The sequence below is a fragment of the Drosophila bipectinata genome, chromosome 3L (genome assembly GCF_030179905.1).
Source record: "Drosophila bipectinata strain 14024-0381.07 chromosome 3L, DbipHiC1v2, whole genome shotgun sequence".
Taxonomy (NCBI): domain Eukaryota; kingdom Metazoa; phylum Arthropoda; class Insecta; order Diptera; family Drosophilidae; genus Drosophila; species Drosophila bipectinata.
Genome location: NC_091738.1, coordinates 25119211 through 25141740, shown reverse-complemented (window position 1 = coordinate 25141740; position 22530 = coordinate 25119211). Strand labels below are relative to the sequence as shown.

Below are 22530 nucleotides of genomic sequence, written 5' to 3'. Positions count from 1 at the left end.
TAAAACTTGCAAGGGTATAAAAATACGATCGATGACGGCCGACGAAGGAGCGAGAGCGCGAAGAGGGGCGAGCGCGGATGCGCTCTTCAGCGCGGGTGCGCTCTTCAGTGCTGTTGCACTCTTCAGCGCGGGTGCGCTCTTAAAGTTGCGGCACAACGGCCCCTCACGTAAACAAACTAGATCAAAAAGAGGGATTAATGAGTTAGGCACCGTGTGGAAATGGTTAGCTGGAACTCCGGACCATGATGATTTTATTACAGTTCAGAATAAAATTAATGAATTTATTGAAAACAATAATAAGCAGTCTATTATCAATTCCCGATTATTCAAAGAAATAGAATCTCTTTCCGATGATTTTAAAAAAGTATTTATTGATCAAGATCTACCACTTCGAAAACATCGCTTGCGATTATTAACATTTTATCTGTAAAATTTAATTGAAACAATCACTCTAGCAAAAATAGACGTTTTTAATACCAAAATTTTAAACAATGATGACATCTTGGAAATATTAAAACATGAACAAAAACCAGTAATTATAGCTGATTTAATGGACATCTCTTCTTTTAAAATCGCATTGCATAAAGAACTTTTAATAATTTATATAAAATACCCAATAATAAAAAACAGATGTGAAATATATCACGCTAGAGCGATTTCCCAAATCGATGGAAAAATAGTATCATGTCAAAAAATGCGAAAATATTTTTTACGAAATGTCTAATTTTAAGAACGAACTTTTTAATAATTATTGCACTTTAAGTAACAAAAAAACTTGTTTTACCCGATTATTAAATGGTGAGAAATCAACCTGTAAAAAAAATAAGAGAAAAAAATAAAAAAATAGACATCATACAAGATGGTGCCATTCTTATAAATGGGAACAATATTGTTAACAACTCCCATTTAAACGGTTCGTTTTTAATAACATTTAATGGTACAAATAAAATTAATAATATCTCATATACCAATTTGGAAAATAAAATTCTTGAATACGTAACTACGAACCACTTCAAAAATTATGAAATATCCGATTACATATTATCAAATAACTCTGATCATTCTTTAGATAATATAAACATTTTAAACCCTTTCGATAAAATTAAGAATACTAAAATATCACTTACCTTTATATTATTAATTTTAATCATTATATATTTGATTCTTTCACTTATTATAAAATACAAAAATGCTATATTATTTGTAACCAAAAAACATCGGCCTGAACCAGAAAAATCTATTAACCAAGAAATTTTTTTAACAGAATTAAGAGATCATTTAAACGAATTTCATATTGAATCGGGACGATCCATTTTAGAAGGAAGAGAGTTATCCAACCCCTAAATACAGGCCACTTATGGATTTTATAAACAATATTTTCAATCTCTGCATTTGCCTTTGGCTCAATTACCCAACCCATAAATCCAGGCCACTTATGGCTTTCCACTTATGAATTTTATAAACAATATTTTCAAACTCTGCATTTGCCTTCGGCTTTGTCTTTGGCTCTGAGGTCCGATCTTGGTTCCCCATAAACAAATAAAAATCAAAAGTAAAAATCAGCTTCCCTCCGAAGCCCAATCAATTACGCCTTTTGCGTTTCAAGTACCCACCAAATTGCATCGATCAGCTTAATCGAATTTCACAATAAGATGCGACAGTTTCATCTTAAGCCTCTAATCTAAACACAACTGATGGCCGAGGTTCTTTGGATCAGATTTAGAATTAAGAAGTCAGTCCTATTTTGACCGAGACCGCGAACGGTTGACAAAAAATATTTAAGAGAAATCAAAAGTGTCTTGTAATTGTTACGTTTAATAAATAAAGGTTTAACACCAAGTTGTGTAATTAAAAAATAAAATTTACATTTTTTTAATTCACCGAACTACAAACAATTTAACTTGCAGCTATTTTTTAGAAAGCTACTATTTAGAAAGAATCAAATCAAAAAGAATTAAAATACGGGAGATAGAGTCTCATAAATACAATGTTGCGTATATGCAACATCGGGCATGAGAGGGTTAAAATCATATCAATGTATTGGGGTGCCGAACATTGCTTTATAGGGTCGGAGATGTCTCCGACGTTTTTCAATAGTTAAATGTTAATAGTTAGTTTTTAAACAAAAAGGGTAAAATTTTTACACAAGAAATTAACATTTTGGCATTTTGTTCGTGTTTTTGGGGCTTTGACTCCAATTTTTCGGTACAACTTACAAGATGTGCTATCATTTTTGACGTATATCAATATTGTCTCATTAATCTTGAATAAAACGACACCCATTTCATTACAAAATTATGAAAATTGTTGAAGTTTTAACGCTTTTCCCAAAACAAGTCAGTGCAATTTTACTAGCGCTCCGGATTAAAAGGTGTATATTTATTTAACATTAACGGATTTACGGTTGTAAATTACAGGGGAATATCAAAATGTAGGTATAAATGAATTAACATTAATTCTACATCTAATTAATACTATATTCTATATTATTTTATTTTTTAACTACAACGGATATATGAATCTTAAAGGAAGGACATGTGGATGGTATCTTTTTAATCTCCTTTTTCTAGGTCTACATATTAGCCTTTTCGCTAGGGAGTTAGGGTGAGAGCCAAGGCTAAGGTTAATAATATTTTTTTCTGAATGCGTACGTCATCGTACGCGTTACATCGCCTATCTTTGGGATTTTCAGATCTCTTTCTATATCCCTAGTTCTCATGAACCAGGGGGCATTACAAATGGATCGGACAATCTTACTTTGCGCTACTCGTGTTTTGTGCAGGTTTGACTTAGCCGTTATGCCGTAGACTTGTAATGCATATTTCCAGATTGGGCTGAGAATAGATTTATATATTCTAACTTTGTTAGACATTGAAAGCTTACTTCTTGGTGATAATAGTCAGGACATACCCTCTGCCTTTGAAGGCACAGCCTTCTTGATAATCGTTGTGTGTCTCTGGAAAGTAAGTCTTCTATCCAAAATCACACCAAGGTACTTGTCGTAGGCCTTGTGACGCAGTACAGAGCCAAGCATGGAGGTGCCTGGGACTTTTGGCCTTGTGGAGAATGTGACACAAGCACATTTGCTGCAGCCTATGTTCCATTCTGTAGTCCACTTTTCAAAACGTGTCACGTACTCTTGCATACGTGCATAACAGCACTGTCGTCGGCGTAAGTTGCTATCATCATATTACCATCGTCGACTTCGGTACACCCCCAGGAGTCTGGCATATCTGATGTGCCTTGGGGTACACAGGCTGAGATTGGGCGTTTTGACGACTTTTCTCCATCGACGACCACACTGAATTTTCTTTCCAATAAGAAGCTCTAAATGAGGAGAAAGATCTGAGGCGTTAGAAGGCTTTTCAGCTTCCTTAGAAGACCATCGTGCCATACCCTATTAAAGGCTTGTTGAATGTCCATGAACACAGCAACTGTATACATTTGGTTTTCCATGGCTTCCAGTGCAAAATTGACCACGCGATGAAGTTGTTCAGGTGTTGCAAGACTTTTTCGGAAGCCACACTGCCACTTTGGAATAGCTCTGCTTACCCTTTCTTGTCCAAGGATACGATTCAGTATGACTCTTTCCATCATTTTGCCCAATGCAGGTAAGAGACTAATTGGCCTGTATGCATCTTCTTCAGTGGGTTGCTTTCCAGGCTTGGGTATCATCGTGATGATAGAATTCTTCAATGCACTTGGGTAATGACTCAGCCTTGGGACGCTGATAAACAACATGACTATAAATAGAAGTGCCTTGATGGGAAGAATCTTCAGCGTTTTATTGTCTAGAAGGTCCTCTCCTGGTTTTTTTTTTGTTTTTGAGCTTTCCGATCTGTACCTTGACTTCTTCTTACAGACTTACAGGGAAGAACCATTTGAAAAGGTATGTCCAGTTGTGTTTCTACAAACATTCGATTTTCCGTCGGAGTTAGATCTAGTGGCTTAAATCTGTTTTCCAGATTATCAGCAAAGATATTCGCCTTGTGCTGACTTGACCTACACCAGGAGCCTTTGAAATGACCTGTCTCTTAAATCGACTTGTAAGTTTCCATAAGGAGTAATTGGTAGATGCATTTGAGCTCGCATTTTCCATCTGGTCTATATGGTCTTGCTTGTTCTTGGTCAAGACTTTGCTTAGCCGGTTTGACAGTCTTTTATAAACTTTGTGGAAGCGAATATCTCCTGTTCTTGTGTATTGTCGGCGGACTCTTCTTCTAAGCTGTATGTATGTAGAAATAGAGCATTTTGTGGGAGTAGATTGCTTCTATTTTGATTCGAAAAGTGCCTTTGATTCGATCGTCTGGATGGTTGATGACAGCGTTGAGGTTAATGCTTCTGTCTAGGGGTTCCTGAAACTTTTTAACAGAGGGCGGTTGTATTGATTTCCTTTTGGCCTTGCATTGTGGACTTTGACTTAGCGTTGCGACGATGGCCAAATGTACCGAGGACAGCGCGTATTTGGTTTCGATCGAAAGTTTGTTGAGTGGTACCCCATTTACAATGAAGAAGTTTAGTGCTGTTGGTGTGAGCCTGGTATTTGAGGAATAAAAAGTAGGTTCCCCAGTAGCTAGAACTTGACTTGAGCTTGAAACTATGGCCTTTTGAAGACGCTTCCCCCGGCAACAGGACCTTAAATTTCCCCATCATTGATGCTTGGCATTAAAGTCACCGTCAGCCAAAAATTTTGAGCATAGAGAGACTAGTAGCTGATCGAAATCGTTTTTGTCCAAAAAACGCTGGGCGAAGATACAAGGAAGCTATTTTAAGTACACCTCCATTTGTTACAATATAAATGCGACCTAGCTGTAAGTCTGTTCTTGTTGTGGGCTCACTCTGCGTATGGATAATGCCGGTCTTGATAAGGATAGCAGAGCCGCCTTTAGCGGTGTTTCTAGGGTGATTTGCCAACAATTCGTCATAACCAGGAAAGTAAAAGTTAAGACCGGTACGCATGTGTGTTCCGGTAATGAACATTATGTCTGCTGAGTTATCAATAAGAAACAGACAAAGTTCTTCATTTTTCTGAAATTTCCATTCCATATTCCGGTTTTTGAATTTTGGGAATGTCATTTCCTAAAAATCAAAACATGAACTAGATCGCGAAAGCCTTGTTCGACTCAATCGTTTTCATGACTAGTTTGAAAAGTTGATCCAGCCCAGTGTTAATATCGACGATTGCTTCTCCAAAGTACACAAATTCCTGTTGGGGTTGTAGTCGCCTCCTGGTATATGTGCGGCAGACTGCGGAGCTGCGGCGCTGGTACTGCTCGGAAGGTTATTCCTTGCCATGTCTGCATAAGAAACGCCGTCTCTGGTAGCTGACATGGATAATAGTTGTCCGTGTCGGCTTTCGTTATTCTAGATTAAGCCTTATTCCAGCTTTGCCTTATTTCAGATTTAAGTTTCCTGCTTAGTTCCATCCTAACTTTGCAGCCTTTGAAACCTGCAGAGCGATTTTCTCCGCAGTTTGCACACATACATTGGTTGTATGATCTCCGGCATAATTCCCACACACAGGATTTATGAAGCAACAATTTTGAGTGTGCCCAGAATTTTGGCATTTATAAAATTGGACGAGGTCCTTGTTTCGAGTAGCCTTTTCCACTGTTACTCTGTGCCTTCCAAATTGTTTAATTTTAAGCGACTCTGCTACATTCGTAGTCTTCTTGAGATTGACAAAAAATAGATTTTGTATATCATCAACATAAACGTCGGCCGTAGTGCTGCGAGTAATGCTTTCTTGGACAGTAGATATTCACTACGTTAAAACCTTTGTCCGTAAAGCAACGTTCTATTTCTTCCTTTGAAACTGTGGAATGTTCCTCAGCACCAGCTTAAATGGCTTGTTCTCAAGTTGATGAGGCGAAAACTCGCAATTTAAAGCAGTTAGGTTACGAACCACCTTGTGGAATAGCTCTGCACTGTCAGTGTATATGCAATCTGCGGTAAAAACGGCGAAAATCATCAAACCACCCCCAATTTTTATCCCGGACGTATCCAGCATCAAGGGCCTTTCCAATGACATTTCCCACCTCTTAGGCGGGGATGTTGAAGTGACCTACAAGGCAAGCACTAACAACACAATTCGCGTCATGACTCCAGACAAGGATACTTACTCAACTCTGAAAAAGTTCCTGAGCGAAAATAACCATCGATACCACACATTCCAGCCCCGAGACGAGCGCGCTTATCGGATCGTCGTTAAAGGCCTCCACTTCTCCACCGACCCGGAGGATATTAAGGTGGGTTTCAGCAGCCATGGACACAAAGTCAGGGATATACACAATCCTATGCAAAAAGGTACAAAGAAGCCACTAAACATTTTCTTTATTAACCTCGAGCCAGCCAAAAACAACAAGGAGGCCTTTCAAGTCAAGCGGCTATGCAGCACGGTGGTTACGGTTGAGCCACCAAAAAAATTCGACGATGTGCCCCAATGCCATCGCTGCCAGGGCTTCGGTCACACGAAACGGTACTGCCATCTGGAGTACAGATGCGTAAAGTGTGGAGATAGGCACCCATCGTCCGAATGCACCAAAATTGCCAGTGAACCAGCAGTCTGCCTCCACTGCGACGGATCACATGCGGCCTCTTACAAGGGCTGTCCAGCCTACAAAAAGGCAAAGAGCACGTTCGCCCCCAAACAGGCTGCCCCAAGACGCCAGCAACCTCAATTCAGCAAAATTAACCCTAACATCAGCTATGCTAGCGCAGTCAAAAACGGAGCACCACAGTTTGACTCCAACCCCAATCCCGATCCCAGTCTTTCAAGTAATCCAATGGACGCCCTAACGGCTAGGATGGAATCTATGTTTGAGCGCATGATGGAGAAGGTCTTGAGCCAAATAGCCCAAATGATGGCCACCGTTTGCAAATCCTTGTGCATACGCAATTAAATATAACCATATGGAATGCTAACGGCCTGGTAAAAAGAAGGCCAGAGGTCGAGCTATATTGCAAGACCCTCCAAGCAGACGTTCTCCTCATATCAGAAACGCATTTTACCAACAGATCATACTTGACTATTAGAGGATACGACCTCATTGCCGCTAACCACCCGAACGGTAGAGGTCGCGGGGGCGCGGCCATCCTTATTCGCAGCTGCATCAAGTATGAGGCACTTCCAGCCATGTGCGAAGACTGGGTACAATGTGCCCAAATTAAAATCTCCACTACCAACGGTGACATAACAATCGCCGCAGCATATTGCCCCCCCAGGCACAACATCCACGAACAGGAATTCGGCTTGCTACTGGATTGCCTCGGCCCCAAGTTCATAATCGGAGGGGACTTTAATGCTAAACACCCCTGGTGGGGCTCCAGGATTACAAACCCAAAGGGCTCGGCCCTATACAGGCAGATTCAGTCCCGAATCTTGAGCTGTCACGCAACCGGTGCACCCACATACTGGCCTACGGATCCCCACAAAATCCCTGATGTGCTAGACTTCGCCATCTCCGGAGGACTGGATTCTGCCGGAATTCAAGCGAGAGAAGTAGAAGACCTCTTCTCGGACCACAGCGCCTTTGCCGTGTCACTTTTCACCCCAGCCTTGCTCAGGTCAGCCCGCAAAAAGCTGATCTACAAGACAACAGACGTTGACAAGTACCAATCCTACCTGAACAACGTTACCGACCCCAGCCCGACACTTGACTCCCCGGTTGACATCGACACCGTTGTAGAAGAGTTAACAGCCCATATTCAGGCGGCAGCTTCTGAAGCAGCACCAAGGCCCTCCAACCGCCCAAGAGCCACTGACAGGGACATCCATTTTTGGAGCCCAGAAGTCGAAGAACTCAAACTTGAAAAGCGACGACTCCGAAGAGTGTGGATGCTCTCAAGGAATCCTTTGGACAAAACCGCCTTCAATAGAGCGACCAAATGTCTGACAGAAACTCTGGCAAGACTAAGGAAGCAGGCCTTTGACGGGTTCGTCGAACAACTCGAGCCAGGCGACCCTCAACATAACTTATGGCGAGTCACCAAATCTATCAGACAGCCGCTGAAACGGATCCCACCTGTACAAAGAACCGACGGCAGCTGGTGCAGATCGGAGATGGACAGGGCCAACGCTTTCGCCGAACACCTCGAAGGTGTCTTTACGCCTTTCGATCGCTGCTCACCGGAGGATGCTGCTGAAACTGCCCGTCTGCTAGCCGAGCCTTCTAGGGACGCCGATCCAATACCACCAGTGACTGAGGAGGAAACAGCTGAGCTTATAACCATCATGAGCAACAACAAGGCCCCGGGCGATGATGGTATCAATGCAATTGCATTAAAAATGTTACCACCTCCAAGCATTCAGCTAATTACGAGGATCTATAATAGATGCTTGGAGATAGGGTACTTCCCGTCCACTTGGAAACGTGCCCAGGTAACTATGATACCTAAGCCCGGGAAACCCGAAGCAAACCTTTCGTCCTACCGACCAATAAGTTTGTTACCAACGCTCTCCAAAATACTTGAACGAGTGTTTTTAAGCAGAGCACTGCCAGTATTTGACGAGGCTGGACTGATCCCTGACCACCAGTTTGGCTTCAGGCGGCGACACGGTACGCCAGAGCAGTGCCATCGGGTAGTGCAGTGCATCCTGGACGCGTTTGAAACCAAGAAGTACTGCATGGCCGTCATGCTGGACGTGAAGCAGGCGTTTGACCGAGTCTGGCATCCCGGTCTTCTATATAAATTAAAGACTGGCCTACCCCGACCATACTTCCAGTTCCTAAAGTCGTTCTTGGAAGACCGTAAATTTGCTGTTAGATGTGGCGAGGCCATCTCCGGTATTAGAGAAGCTCACGCTGGTGTACCCCAAGGCAGCGTTCTTGGCCCGTTGATGTACAATGCTTACACGGCCGACCTCCCTGTTCTTCAGAGGCCTGACCTGCTCGCAGCAACCTATGCAGACGACACCGCCTTCCTTACCACCGCCGATAGCGCATTGGGGGCAGCCGATACGATGCAATTGCAACTTGACTTGCTCAGCGACTGGCAAAAGCGATGGAACATTGCCGTCAATAACGAGAAGTCCACTGCCTCCACATTTTCTCTCTGCAAAGGCAACTGCCCTCCAGTTAACCTTAACGGCTCTCCAATCCCACAGGTAGACAATCCCAGGTACCTGGGATTCACCCTAGACAGGAGGCTCACCTGGAAGCCCCATCTGATTAAGAAGAGGAAACAGGCTATTCAAAGACTTCGATCCTTCAACTGGCTTATGGGTAGGAGATCGAAGCTGAGAACTTCCACTAAACTCCTCATTTACAAGGCAATAATACGCCCTATCTGGACGTACGGCATACAGCTCTGGGGAACTGCGAGCAAGACGAATGTCCGAACTATGCAAGCTTTTGAAAATAGAGTCCTTCGAATCGCCACTGGGGCCCACGTCTATCATGACAATCGCACTATCCACGAGGTTCTCAATTTCCCTTGGGTCAAGGACGAGATACAAAGAAGCAGCGCACGTTACATGCAGAGGCTTCATAATCACCCGAACCGGTTGGCCAGCTCCCTGCTGGACAGCAGCGAGCAACCCAGAAGACTTAAAAGGACACACCCGCTGGACCTCCCCTTACTACTCTAATTTTTTTTTTTCTACCATATTAATATTTAAAAATATCTATACGTGAAGTTTACGTGATAAAATTTAATGGTTGTCCCTAATGGACAGTTTTAAATAAACATTACCCTGCTATTACAAAAAAAAAAAAAATAAAACTTTCAAATGTTACAAAAAAAAAATTAATAAATTTAGAATATTCAATTCTGAAAGTCGTTCAGAAGAAGTGTTGAATTTGATACATTCGGACATTTGTGGACCAATGATGAAACCGTCTGTTTGACAGTTCTTTATTTTTGAAATCTCGTGACGAAATACTAAGCGCATTCAAAGACTATGCTGTGTTGGCAGAAAAACAACGCGGAAAGAAAATAAAAGCAATTCGTAGCGATAACGGGCGCGAGTACGTGAGTCACGCATTTGGACAATTTTTTACTGAAAAAGGTGTAGTAAGACAGCTGACAGTACCTTATACCCCACAGCAAAATGAAGTTGCTGAATGAGCAAATCGCACTCTGGTGGAAATTGCCAGGAGTATGTTGGTTCATTCAAGCGCAGATGAGAGCCTGTGGGCTTAGGCAGTACAAACGGCAGCATATCTGCGCAATAGGTCAGAAACAAAAGCGTTGTGCAACAAGACGCCATATGTGTCGCACCTTAAGGGTTTTGGCTCAAAGGCAATCGTATTGAATAAAGCCCATAAAAAGAAGTTTATCCAAATAGGTAATGAATATTTTATGATTGACTATTCAGCGACAGCAAAAGCATATCGTTTGTTTTGTCCTAAATCAAGGAAAGTTATCGAAAGCAGAGATGTTATTTTCATGGAAAATAATGTAGGTGGATCTGCAAGCGATAAAATGGAAATTGCATTGTTTGATGATTATGTAGCAGATAATAAGCAGGCACAAGACAACAATGATGAGCAGCTTCAGGCAAAGGATGGCTTGGACGCCGGAGAGGATCAGGACAATGATGAATACGAGAGTGCTATCAGCGATGAGGCAGAGCAGCCTGCAGGAATGGTCAGCATCGATTCAGATGGAGATGGAAGCGCTAGAGGCCAATAACACGTGGGATCTAGTGGATCTGCCACAAAAAAAAAAGCCGCAAGTGGGTATTTGGCGTAAAGGTTGACAAGGATGGCTGTGTAGAGCGCTTTAAGTCAAGACTAGTGTTATTGTGTTGTTCTCACCTGTGATCAGATACTCGTCCGTTAGAATGATCATGGCATTGGCGGTTGAGAAGAAGCTGCATTTGCATCAGATGGACTTATCTACTGCTTACTTGAACAGCGCGCTATCAGCGCGCAGTATTGCAAAAACTTGGTTTTGCGAGCCGTGCGTTTATGTACGCAATGAACAAGCTAAAATAAGGATGAACTTTTGGGCATCAAAGCATCAATTGCTAATAAGTTTGATGTTGTTGATGGCGGCCAGCTCAATTACTTTTTGGGCATCGAAGTTGATCACGATGGCGAAACTGGCGGCATAGCCATTGGCCATAAGCAGTATGTCGAGCAGATGCTTCATGCCTGGGGCATGACAACATGCAAACCTGTAGGTACACCACTGGAGGCGGGTCATCCAGTCAAATGTGATGGCTCCAAATGCAAGGCCATTGACGAGAAATGCTACCAATCGTTAATAGGCACCCTAATGTATTTGGCTATAACAACTAGGTCCATATATTGCGTGACGCGAATTTCAGACTTTTTTGACCCCCCACCCCCCCCCCCCCCCCCCCCCCCTGCGTGACAAACCATGACGCGAGGTTAGACCCCCGTGACCACAAACCGTGACGTTAACCCGAACCTATGTATGAAGTATATGATTGTTGAGAAGGAGTGTTGACATATGATCTGTCCGGCCAACAATCGATATTCCAACTATGGTCATACTTAAGCTATCCCTTTTTGCTTTTTGAGATATATTCTTAAGTATTCCAATTCGTGTGTGTGCATTTGAAGAAGCCACCACGCATTGTCGCGCAACCTTTTTAAGTTTAAGCCAATCTTGCTAAACATAAAACTTCTTATCCGAGTTCCACAATATTTTGGTGGATGTTGCTTGGGTGTTTTTTGGGGTTTTAATCAATTTTTTTTTTCCACAAAAAAAAGGGTGTCTTGAAGGCCCAAATGTAAAAGAGCCCCAAATAGATTGGTCTTACTCCAATGAGTTCCTTTTGGAAACTGTTTTTATTTGGTAAATAAAACTGCATAAAACCTTCACTGCGTTGCACACTTTTGACCAAAATTATAATACCCTCTGCAAGGGTATAAAAATATCAATGACCACACATGTATTTTTGTGTTTTTTCATTTAGGTGATGCCGAAATACAGTTCAGAGTAAAAATAAACCTAAACTGTTAGAAGGTACAATTTTACAAGTTTTTTAAATATTAATTTTTTTCCTTGTTACTTTCAGTCATGTGTAATATCTGGTGAGTCAGGAGCTGGAAAGACGGAAACAACAAAATTAATATTACAATATTTATGTACCATAACATCAAACGTGTCCTCCTGGGTTCAACAACAAATTTTGGAAGCCAATACAATTTTGGAAGCGTTTGGTGAGTTTTGCTTTTGATGAAGTACTATAAAATAAACTGATATTGGGACCAAATATTCCTGTATCATAGACATTCAAATGATATTCCTTATTGCAATGAATTGAATGCCGTCATCCGTAACAGCGCACTTTAATGCAGCCACATTCGCAATATCACCATTTAAAGTCAGCTGTTTGAATGCAAAAGATCCTGCAGGGAAATAATGCACTCTTCAGTGTTCAATAAAAAAAATTATTCAATAAAAAAATTTGTTTAAAAACAAAACAATTTAAATTAAAATTGTTTATGGTTTCTAATACGTGTTTGTACTTCGTGTTTTGTAATGTAAAATGTATCAAATTGTTGTCATGTCTTCGTAGTTATATAAAAATAAGTCGTCTAACAAGTGTAATATTGAAATTAAATCTCATTTTCGAAAAGGTGTACAAAGTGAGTCCAACCTTGTTTAACCCTGAAACCTATTGTGCATTGTAAAGTTATCAATTCTGATTCAAGTGTATATATTCCGAAAAGCCACTTTTTGGAATTGGCATTTCTAGTTCAGAGTTGCAAGAATGCAATGGAATTGTCAGCAATATTTCTGAGGAAATTATTCCAAATTTTGGAGAAATATAATTGAGTGGGACGCCCTGTATTGCCATATAGTCGAAAATCTCGCAGGGCGCAACGTAAACAGGTTGGCAGATCTTGTGATATCTCAAGGAGGAAACACAACTTCATTGATACAGGCAGCAAGGATGGCCGCTCAAAAACAGGGTTAACATGACCTTTCATGACCTGATAAAAACCTTAGCAAAGATTAGTATTATGCAATAAGGGAGCAATCCAAAGAGAATAAAAATCCAAAAGGAATAAAAATAATCCAAAAGAATAAATATTACTTTTGTAAAGTAACAAAAAAACTTTTTGTTATTTATATTAAAAGCCTTCGTCTTCAAAAAAAAACTCCATCTCAATCTGGTGCCACGTTCGTTGGTCGGCTGCGCTGATGCCAGTCGGCTGCGCCCGAAAGAAAGTGTGCGACTGTCTCTTCCTCTTCTACATCCTCACAGCTCCTGCAGTAATCATAGTGTGGCACCGCTAATCTAGCCGCGTGTGCTCCTATTAACCAGTGTCCTGTGATGGCCTTGACCGCCACACTGGAATCCTGCCTATTGAGGGTGATAAGTATCATTGATCATTTTCTAGAGAGGATAGGCCATATTATGTGTGAGTTCCTGCAGTTTTGGAGATTTTTTCATTTCTTCAGTGCTACGCGGTCAAAGTGATCCCTACATTTTAGCCTACAGATTGGTAGAAGATTGGTAGTACCTGCCCTTGCTAATTCATAAGCGGCGCAGTTTTCTTCGTGGTCCCTATGTCCGGGCACCCATATGAGATGGATGTGATGCTGTTCCGCCATCTCGTTAAGAGATATGCGACAGTCATTCACTGTCCTGGAGTTGGATGAAAATCCGTCAAGGGCTTTGAGTGCCGCTTCACTGTCTAAGAAGATACAAATAGTTTCTTGATTGCCAATAAGTGGTGGAGATCTAAGTGCATCCCCGATAGCTATTACTTCTGCTTGAAACACACTACAGTGGTCGGGGAGTCTGAAGGACTTACTTAGACACGCCGCTCGCAGTGGCGAAACCGCCTCCTACCTGGCCTTTCAATTTTGAACCATCTGTGTAAATATGGAGGGAACCGGCTGGTCCCGGGATTTGTGTGGCCCATTCCTCCCTCATTGAAATGGATACCTTATATTTTAATGTAGGAAGATCAACAGATAAACAGTAGTCGTGTTTGACTTCCAGTCCTGTTTCCTATCTAGCGTAATCCCTAGATACTTGGCGCTACCACTGAGGGAAAGTGTTTCCCCTGATAGTTTAGGAAGCCTTAAATTTGGTATTTTGTACTTCCTAGTGACGAGGACAAGCTTGGTCTTGGATAAATTTACTCTGAATCCGTTCCTAAATGTCCATTTTGAGAGAACCCTTAGTTTGTCCGTCATGCGGTCGTGGTCTTAAAGGGCGCAAGTGTTTGCGGCCAACTTGGTGGTTTCTTTGACGTGCTACTGCCCGATCTGCTTTTGGGACAAGCTTTATTGAATGCCGCCGTTAGCGGGTCCACCATGGCATCCAGGACTTCCCTACTGTCAACGTCTCTTGTTGGAGGTTTCTCCAAGGATCTTTTTAGTTTTTCTTTGAATAACTCCCAGTTCTTTTTTTTCGGGTTGCGTACTGTTAGTTAATTGAGATTCTTGAAATTGACCACTAATTCTATGTATCGATGGTCCGAGAAAGAGTGTTACTCTAGGACTCCCCATCTAACGTTCCTGACAGCTATGGAGCCCGAGTAAAGAGTAATGGCAAGTACTTCCCTACTGTTCTAGACTATGAAGGTGGGTTCTGTACCCCTGTTACACACCAGAAGATTGAAGCCTAGGATAAAATCGAAGATTGACTCACCCCTCTCGTTCGTGTCAGTGCTTCCCCATTAATGATGATGGGCGTTAGCATCGCTGTCTTTCACCAGCTGTTTGAATAGCGGGTGCGGGGGTGGGCGTTCTGGTCGTGGCCCATATACGCCGAACATACCCTTAGATGCCCATTTTGGCTCTCTATGGCTGCGCTACGTGGTCTTCAATACCTCCTGGCTTGGTCTTCGCATCGGATTTGTAAATACGGACCGTCACGTGTTTAAATCCGTACTTCAGCCGGTGCTCCGACCTTTCCAGGGCTTTTACGGTCTCCTCGTTGAGGGTGAGGACGACCTGCCTCCGCAGTCCCACCGCCTCCTCGACCTTGGCGACTCTCCAGTCCACCGTGGGATTGCACATACTAAGCATAGTTAGGATGGTCTTAAGGTCGGCTGGCTTTTCTGTGAGCCACACTCGCGCCCTCGGTTTGCTTGGGATCTCCTCCCAGTCAACCGCCACTAGCTTAGTTCCAGGGTAGACCTCTCCAAGCGATGCTACCATACGCTTGTAGGTCTCTACCGATCGCGCGTTTTGGCAGGCTTTAACGCTACCTTGGTACCATTCTGCGTCTTCGCATTCCGGTGGGGGTCCTCCGCTTCGCAGCATCTCCTCCACGAAGCGCCTATGCAACTCGTTTACCATTCGTCGCCAAAGGTCCTTGGGGATGAGCCCATCCTTGGAGCCCTTCGTCACTTCGGCGAACGAGCGGTTGGACGGCTGCGGCTGGGCCTTTCTCTTCTTAGCCTGGGGGCTTCTCCCTCCGTGGACCTCTGCCTTTTCACGCTTTGGGCAATCTTCTTGGGAGGGTCTGACCCAGCACGTTTTTTCGGATCCAGCCTCACACCCGCCTTTTACGGATTAAAATCGAGCAGGATCTCCCTTGCCCACTTAATGATCTCGTCCTGGTCCGGGTTGGCTTCGGCCGATGGGTCCGCCCTCATCAGAATGAAGGCTGCTTTTCTCCTATCTTTATTAGAGCCTATACGCTGCGTCGAGTGAGACGCTCCCGGACCAGGGTTCGTCTTAGGGGCCCCGCCGGTTGGTTTACAGGTTAACCCTGGGGTCTTCCCCTCCACGCCGTTCGGTGGTCCCATGGCTAGCCCCGCTTTGGAAGAAGAAGCCTTGGCAACTTCCTCCGCACCGGCGCGTTCCGCCTCCAGATGTTGCCCTTCTTTGGGAGGCTTCTCCATCTCAGCAACTCCTTGGCTTTTGAGGGCCTTGGAGTTTGACGGGTCACTGACCCGTTTTCCGGACTTTTTTAGAGAGTTCCGTTCTCCACTTAGGTTCTTATTTGGAATCGTAATGTTCTTATTTTGGTCCCACGAGTAGGCGGGAAGGGGTTCGTTCATTATGACATTGCCCGCTTGTCACGATAAGCCTGGTTAAAACTGGAGGTCGGCCGGTCCCCCAGAGTTCGCATATTAGCGTAAGAGCCCCCCCCCCCCCCCCGTCCGTCCCCCTTGGACACGCATCCTTTGGCATATGCTGTTCCACCTTGGATTGGGGTGATTTAAGGAAGGGAGTGTTCTTCTCCCCGCCCGACTACCATTAGCCAGCATCCTCGGCAGAGACATGACCTTACCGGGACCTGTTACCAGCCGCCCTCACGTGGAGAGTATAGTTGCATTACCAGCGGTGTACGGCACACAATTGCTTGCGTGTAGGTCCCCCTGTTGTACCCGTTGGCTGACGGCCAAACTTTATATGACAGTTGTGATAAAACAAAATCTAGTGCATAATTGCAATAGCGGAAATAAATTTCGAACCAACAACAAGCTGATTTAAAACTTCTGCAACCACAGCAACAACCACAATTCAAAATACGTCAACGAGTACAAAAACAACAACTTCGGAAAGTGGCAAAGCGGCCCCGGCAACAGAGGCTGGATTGGATCGCTTCATTCAAATTAAGCGCAAACTTAGCCCGCAGAGTAATCCGAAATAAACAATAATACAAAAATTAACAGCGTCCACAAGATCGACGAAGAACCAGGCAGATCCTGTAGCAACAGATTTGCCCTACTGGAGGAGGTCGAAGACACTAGCGCAAGACACGGCAAAAAAAAACCCAAGCCAAAGGGAACATCAATGAAACAAAGGCGCAAACAAAGACTGAAGAGAGCCTCCACATCGTCTCCAAATATCTGAAAAAATTCAGCAAGAGCCTACAAGGGGTAGTAAAGTGAATCGAATCCGATGTTACCACCGCGGAAATAAAAATGGCCCTTAAAGAAAAGGGCTTCACCGCCGAGAAGAAAAATAAAGACAAAAAGCCACAACCCTTTTTTAAGGTTGAGGTCGAGCCAGAATACACGTCGTTGGAAAAGAACAAAGTCCACCCCATTTACAAGCTGCAATATTTTTTTGCATCGGAGAATCACTGTGGAAGAACCACATAAACGCAACGGTACAGTGCAATGCACTAATTGCCAAGAGTATGGATGCACTAGGTCATGCTGCACTTTTCGGGCTGTCTGTGTAGTCTGCGGGGACACTTACAACTCTGCTCTCTGTCCTACAAACAATAATTCGGCGAAGAAATTTGGAAACTGAAGAGGAAAGTGGAAACTGGAAAATTGGGCAACTGCAGTGAAAATCGACCATACGGCAAACTATAGAGGATGTGTGATCTACTTGGAGTTAAAGAGTCGCATGCGGCAAGCGACCGCGGCGCTCAATTAAAATCCATTACGTTAAAAAATAAGCCAGACGTCTTCTTCGCCAAAGCTGTGAGGTCTTCTCATCTGAGATGAGCCCATCTTTGGATCCCTTGTCCAGGCATCCAACGAGGGTTCTTCCCTTCGTCCCTTCGACGATCGAGCGGTTGGATGGCTGCCGCTCAACCTTCCTCTTCTTGTCTTGGGGGGCTTCTTCCTTCGTTTATCTATGCCTTTTCGGGCTCTGCGCGATCTCCTCGGCAGGATCTGACCCAGATAGTTTCTTCGGCTTTAGCCTCACACTCGCCTTTTCTTGTTTGAAGTCGGGCAGGACCTCCTTTGCCCACTTTATTATCTCGGCTTGGTCCGGCTTGGCTTCCTCCGATGGGTCCGCCCTCATTAGGATGAATGCTGCTCTCCTCCTATCTCCTGGACCAGGGTTCGCCTTAGGGGCCCCGCCGGTTGGTTTAGATGTTGACCCTGGGGTCTTTTTTACGCCTTTCGGTGGCCCCATGGCTAGTCCGGCTTTGGAAGAAGAAGACTTGGCATCCTCCTCCGCACCGGCTCGTCCCGCCTCCAGATGTTGCCCCTTCGTAGGAAACTTCTCCATCCCAGCAACTCCTTGGCTTTTGAGGGCCTTGGAGTTTGACGGGTCAATGACCCCATTTCCGGACTTGTTTTGGGAGTTCCGTTCTCCGCTTTGGTTTTTGTTTGGTAAGATGTTGATCATGTTTTGGTCCCACGGCGTGCCACGGTTTGCGGCACGCAATTGCTGGCGTGTAGGTCCCCCTGTTGTACCCGTTGGCTGACGGCCGCCAAAGTATGTTGTTAAACGAAATTTGTTTATCTCACACTATAAAAAAAATAACAAATAAAGGTGGCTGCTGAATATTTAAAAATGTCGAAAAGAAAAACAAAAAACGATCTGTCCTCTTCAACGTTATAATTCCAATTATATTTTTTTCTAATCTTAAGCCTAACTTATCTATTGCGGCGAAGCGGGTCGAATTCGCACAAAAGCGAATATGAGCTTTTGCTCCCGCTCCGCCCTAAGCTACTGCTCTTCTATACTCCGTTCCAGAGCCAGTCCTGAAGACGGCGACCCTGATCCTTCCATCGGCGCCGGCGTGCGTTGCTCCTACCCTTCCTGTGAGCCACTGTTGTGGCGGCTGGTGATCCTCTGCGATCAGGACCAGCTCGCCCGTCCGGATGTCGTCCTCCTGGTTCTGCCACTTCGACCGCGCCTGTGGGCCCAAGACGTACTCCCGGGACCATCGCTGCCTTAACATTTGCTTGATTGACGAGACAAGCCGCCATCGCGGCAAGCACGTTAGACCCGGTCGAGGACAAGGACGGTCTGCAGCTTCTCCGCGACCACCCTGACGTTCACTACCGCTCGTAGGAATAGGTGTTTTGCAGACTTCACACCTGCCTCCCATAGTCCACGCATGTGTGGAGCTTGCGGCGATAGGAACGCAAATATGCATCCTTTTTTTGATGCGTATTGCGTGACCGCGTCAACTTCTTCCTTAATTCTACGACGAAGCTCCGTGAAGTGGCGACTCGCTCCGACGAAGTTCGTCGCCTTGTCGCAGTGCACGATCTGCGAACATCCTCGGCGCCCAACGAATCTTTGAAAAGCCAACAAAAAGGAATCAGTTAAAAGGTCGGAAACTACTTATAAATGAACTGCCTTAAAACAAACAAATAAGGCAATGTAGGACTTAAAGGGTGGCCTACAACGAATTTTCAATGTCATATTAATAGGGCCACAAAAATCAACACCACATATGGAGGATGGGCGGAGAGCACGAATTCTATCTAAGGGTAAATCTCCCATGATTTGAGTCATCAGACGAAGCGTGCATTTAAAGCAGCGTATGCATGACCGTACTGTCTGACTGCAGACTTCCTGCGCATTTACGATTTATTTCGTCTTGATATTCGTGCAATTGGACTATTTCGACTATTTTCTTAAAAACTTCATTATATTCGACAGGTGAGGGAACAATATCAGAATTCACTACTAATTTCTTCGATTTGCTTATAAAGTGGAACATATAAACGAGCACTCACAGCAGTTTTAGGTGAGAAGAATATCCTTCTATCACTTCCAATAAATGTGAGGTAGATACGATTGCGGTTAATCCGACCGCATTCTTTTTCGCTTTCATCTGTAGAAGTTCTTGTGACGGATCAAACCGGGAGCTCGTCGGCCACTTATCTTCCGGTTCCTTTAAAAACGATGGACTTGTAAACCAGATCGATTCTACAGTCTCCTTTACGTCTCCACCTCTGGACAATATATATGCCGGGTTCTATTTAGTTGGTACATGCCGCCACGTGCTATCATCTGACCACTCTTGAATTTCAGCTACTTTATTCGATACGAAAGTTGACAATGACGATGGATGGGAACGAATCCAATGAAGAGTTACTTCTGAATCCGACCAAAATACACTTCGTTTGATCGGAACTTTTATTAGAGGCTTTATCTTGCGGCAGAGATCTGCGAGAAGGTGAGCGGCACATAACTCAAAACGGGGGATCCCCGGGGGTCTTTGTCTTGAGCGGCGCTACTTTGGACTTTGCCGTCAACAATGAAACTTTAATACCTTCTGCAGATTCGCAACGAATATATTGATATTCGTCATTGATGCGTCAGAAAAGGCATGAATTTGAATCGGTGACATCGGCTCGGTAAACACGAATCTCGGAATTGAGATGTCATCTAATTGCGACAAGGCAAATTGTATTTTGTTCCACGCTGTTTCTAAGTGCAGAAATTGACTAATCCTAATCTAGCTTATTTAGCCAAAGTTCCAGCAATAGGATCTTTCCTTTTATAAGTATAGGGCTTAATAAGTCAAGGGGGTCAAACAGCTTCGATGTCACCGAAAGGATGTTCCGCTTGGTCGCCCTTTGAATCATGATTGAAGCATCAATTTAAAAATAAATACTTCTTCTTTAGGAACCCAAGCGATTCCTAATGCTGTAGTCAGTTCTGAGTCCGAAAGTGTTATTGGCTCAACCGTGCTCTCGGATGCAGTAACTTCAGGCGAGTTTGAAAACCATTTGCTCAATTCAAATTAGAATTTCAAACCCAGCGTTTTGAAGAACCTGAGTTACTTCAGACTTAATTGTCTTTAGCTCCTCAATGCAACCAGCACCCGTTAACATGTCGTCGACGTAAAAGTCGGACCCAATAACTTCGGCAGCTCGAGGAAATGTATTTTTCACAGATTCACTCAACCTCTTCAAACTCCTTATGGCCAGGAATGGGGCTGGCGCAGTGCCATATGTAACGGTGTTGAGCTTGCACAGTTTCAAGGACTCTGATGGGTCTTTCCTCCACACTATCAACTGGTATCGCCTATCGGCTTCATTTACCATTACTTGGCGATGCATTTTTTTTATGTCGGCTATCAGAGCGAATCTGTTCAGCTGGAACCGAAGAAGAGTTGAGTACAACTCTTCCTGGATGGTAGGACCAACCATCAACAGATCGTTAAGGCGCTTTCGTGTTAATGTCTTACAGGACGCATCTAACACGACTCGTAATTTGGTCGATGTGCTTTGAGGCCGTAAGACACACTGATATGACGTAGTGTGAAGTAGCAAGAACATCATTGCTTGTAGGGCACATATGACCTAAGGATTCGTATTCTTCCATAAATTCCATATACATTTTCTTTTCTTTCCTGAGTCTGAAGTAATTCAGGTTCTACAAAACGCTGGGTTTGAAATTCAAATTTGAATTGAGCAAGTGGATTTGTTAGCGACGTCGATCGTAAGCGTTAGAACTAAAAATGGCGAGTACATATTGGCCCGAGCATAACTTGACTCTGTGTCACAAATTAACTTCATTACTGAAGAACTTGCTCGAGAGAAGATTATCTCGAGATCCGAATATAAAGAAAATGTATGTGGAATTTATAGAATTTTTTAATTAATAAATTATCTGGCGAAAACGAAAAAAATAATTAGTTAATATGGCGAAAAAGATGAAATAAATAATTAATTAATTGATAGTCGAATAATGTTGATAGTCGAGCCACTGAGTATCCAAAAAAAATAGTTTGTTGCCAATTACTTGCGGTAGCGCGTCACTTGCGGTTCCGGTAAAATAAAATGCGCCAAAATAATGCATATACAGGGTGGGCCAATTGAAAATCACCTTTTGAAATAGCTATAAAATGAAAACGCATCAATATTTTTCCGCGGCTGGCATGGCAGTAGCCGATTGGTTTCCCCACGATCACATGAAAGTTTTCCGTTCCCCAGATACGGCTGTTTTGCTTATTAGCATAGCTGCCAAGATGGAAATGGGCCTCGTCCGAGAAGATGATTTTTCGTCCTAATCTGATTCGTTACTTTGGAAGTCAAATTTTACCATTTCCCAGCATTGTTCGTTCGAGAAGCATTCCATATCGTGAACCGGAGTTCATATACTGAACAACTATCAATATGCGACTGATATATGTGGTGACGTTCTCGAAATAACTATTAGTTCAAAAAATGACCGCTACGTGGCCCACCCTGTCATACATACATATATAGCAGCGGACAACGGTTGGAGCGAAAACGAAAATTTTGCTGCTGCTTATATATGTATGTACGCCAAATTATTTATGCACGTAAATATGTATTATATATGTCAGTGGTCGGCTCGTCCCTCTCCCGAGGGCATAGGAAATTTTTCTGCCCGAGAGAATCATATCAATGTATTGGCGTGTCTACCACTGGTATATGTACATATATTGGAATATAAATAAATGTTTGGCTGCACTAAATTTAACTATTCTTCAGCGACTTCAGGGACGCGTTGCGAGCAGCTCTTTGAATGTTTGGTTTGGCTATGTTGTGTGTAATAACACAGTGTCACTGTCGCTTTATGTTTATTTATATTTTTCAGTATTTAGCACTAGTGTCCACCTGGGAGCCCAATTGTTAAACAAGATTAGTTTATCTCACACTATAAAAAAAAATAACAAATAAGGGTGGCTGCTGAATATTTAAAAATGTCGAAAAGGAAAACGAAAAACGATCTTTCCTCTTGAACATTATAATTCCAATTATATTTTTTTCTAATCTCAAGCCTAACTTATCTATTGCGGCGAAGCGGGGCGAATTCGCACAAGAGCGAATATGAGCTTTCGTTCCCGCTTCGCCCTAAGCAATCTTAGACTTTATTTATAGACTAACAATTCAAATTAAAGACAACTTCAAAATTGTTTCAAATCCAATCAAACATAAGTATAGAAAGTAGATAACT

At 43.4% G+C, this 22530-nt stretch overlaps 1 protein-coding gene across 6 annotated transcripts in view; it reads left to right on the top strand.

The window, feature by feature from the left end:
- Positions 1–22530, top strand: part of Myo81F (Myosin 81F) — a 550527-nt gene that overhangs the window by 118401 nt on the left and 409596 nt on the right. For 5 of the 6 annotated variants that reach the window (XM_070279498.1, XM_070279502.1, XM_070279501.1 and 2 more), the window contains exon 5: positions 11993–12137. In XM_070279498.1, coding sequence (XP_070135599.1) covers positions 11993–12137 — 145 coding nt within the window. Of the gene's footprint in view, positions 1–11992; positions 12138–12206; positions 12340–22530 lie in introns of those variants that run through there. The other variant, XM_070279504.1, reaches the window with a different exon arrangement.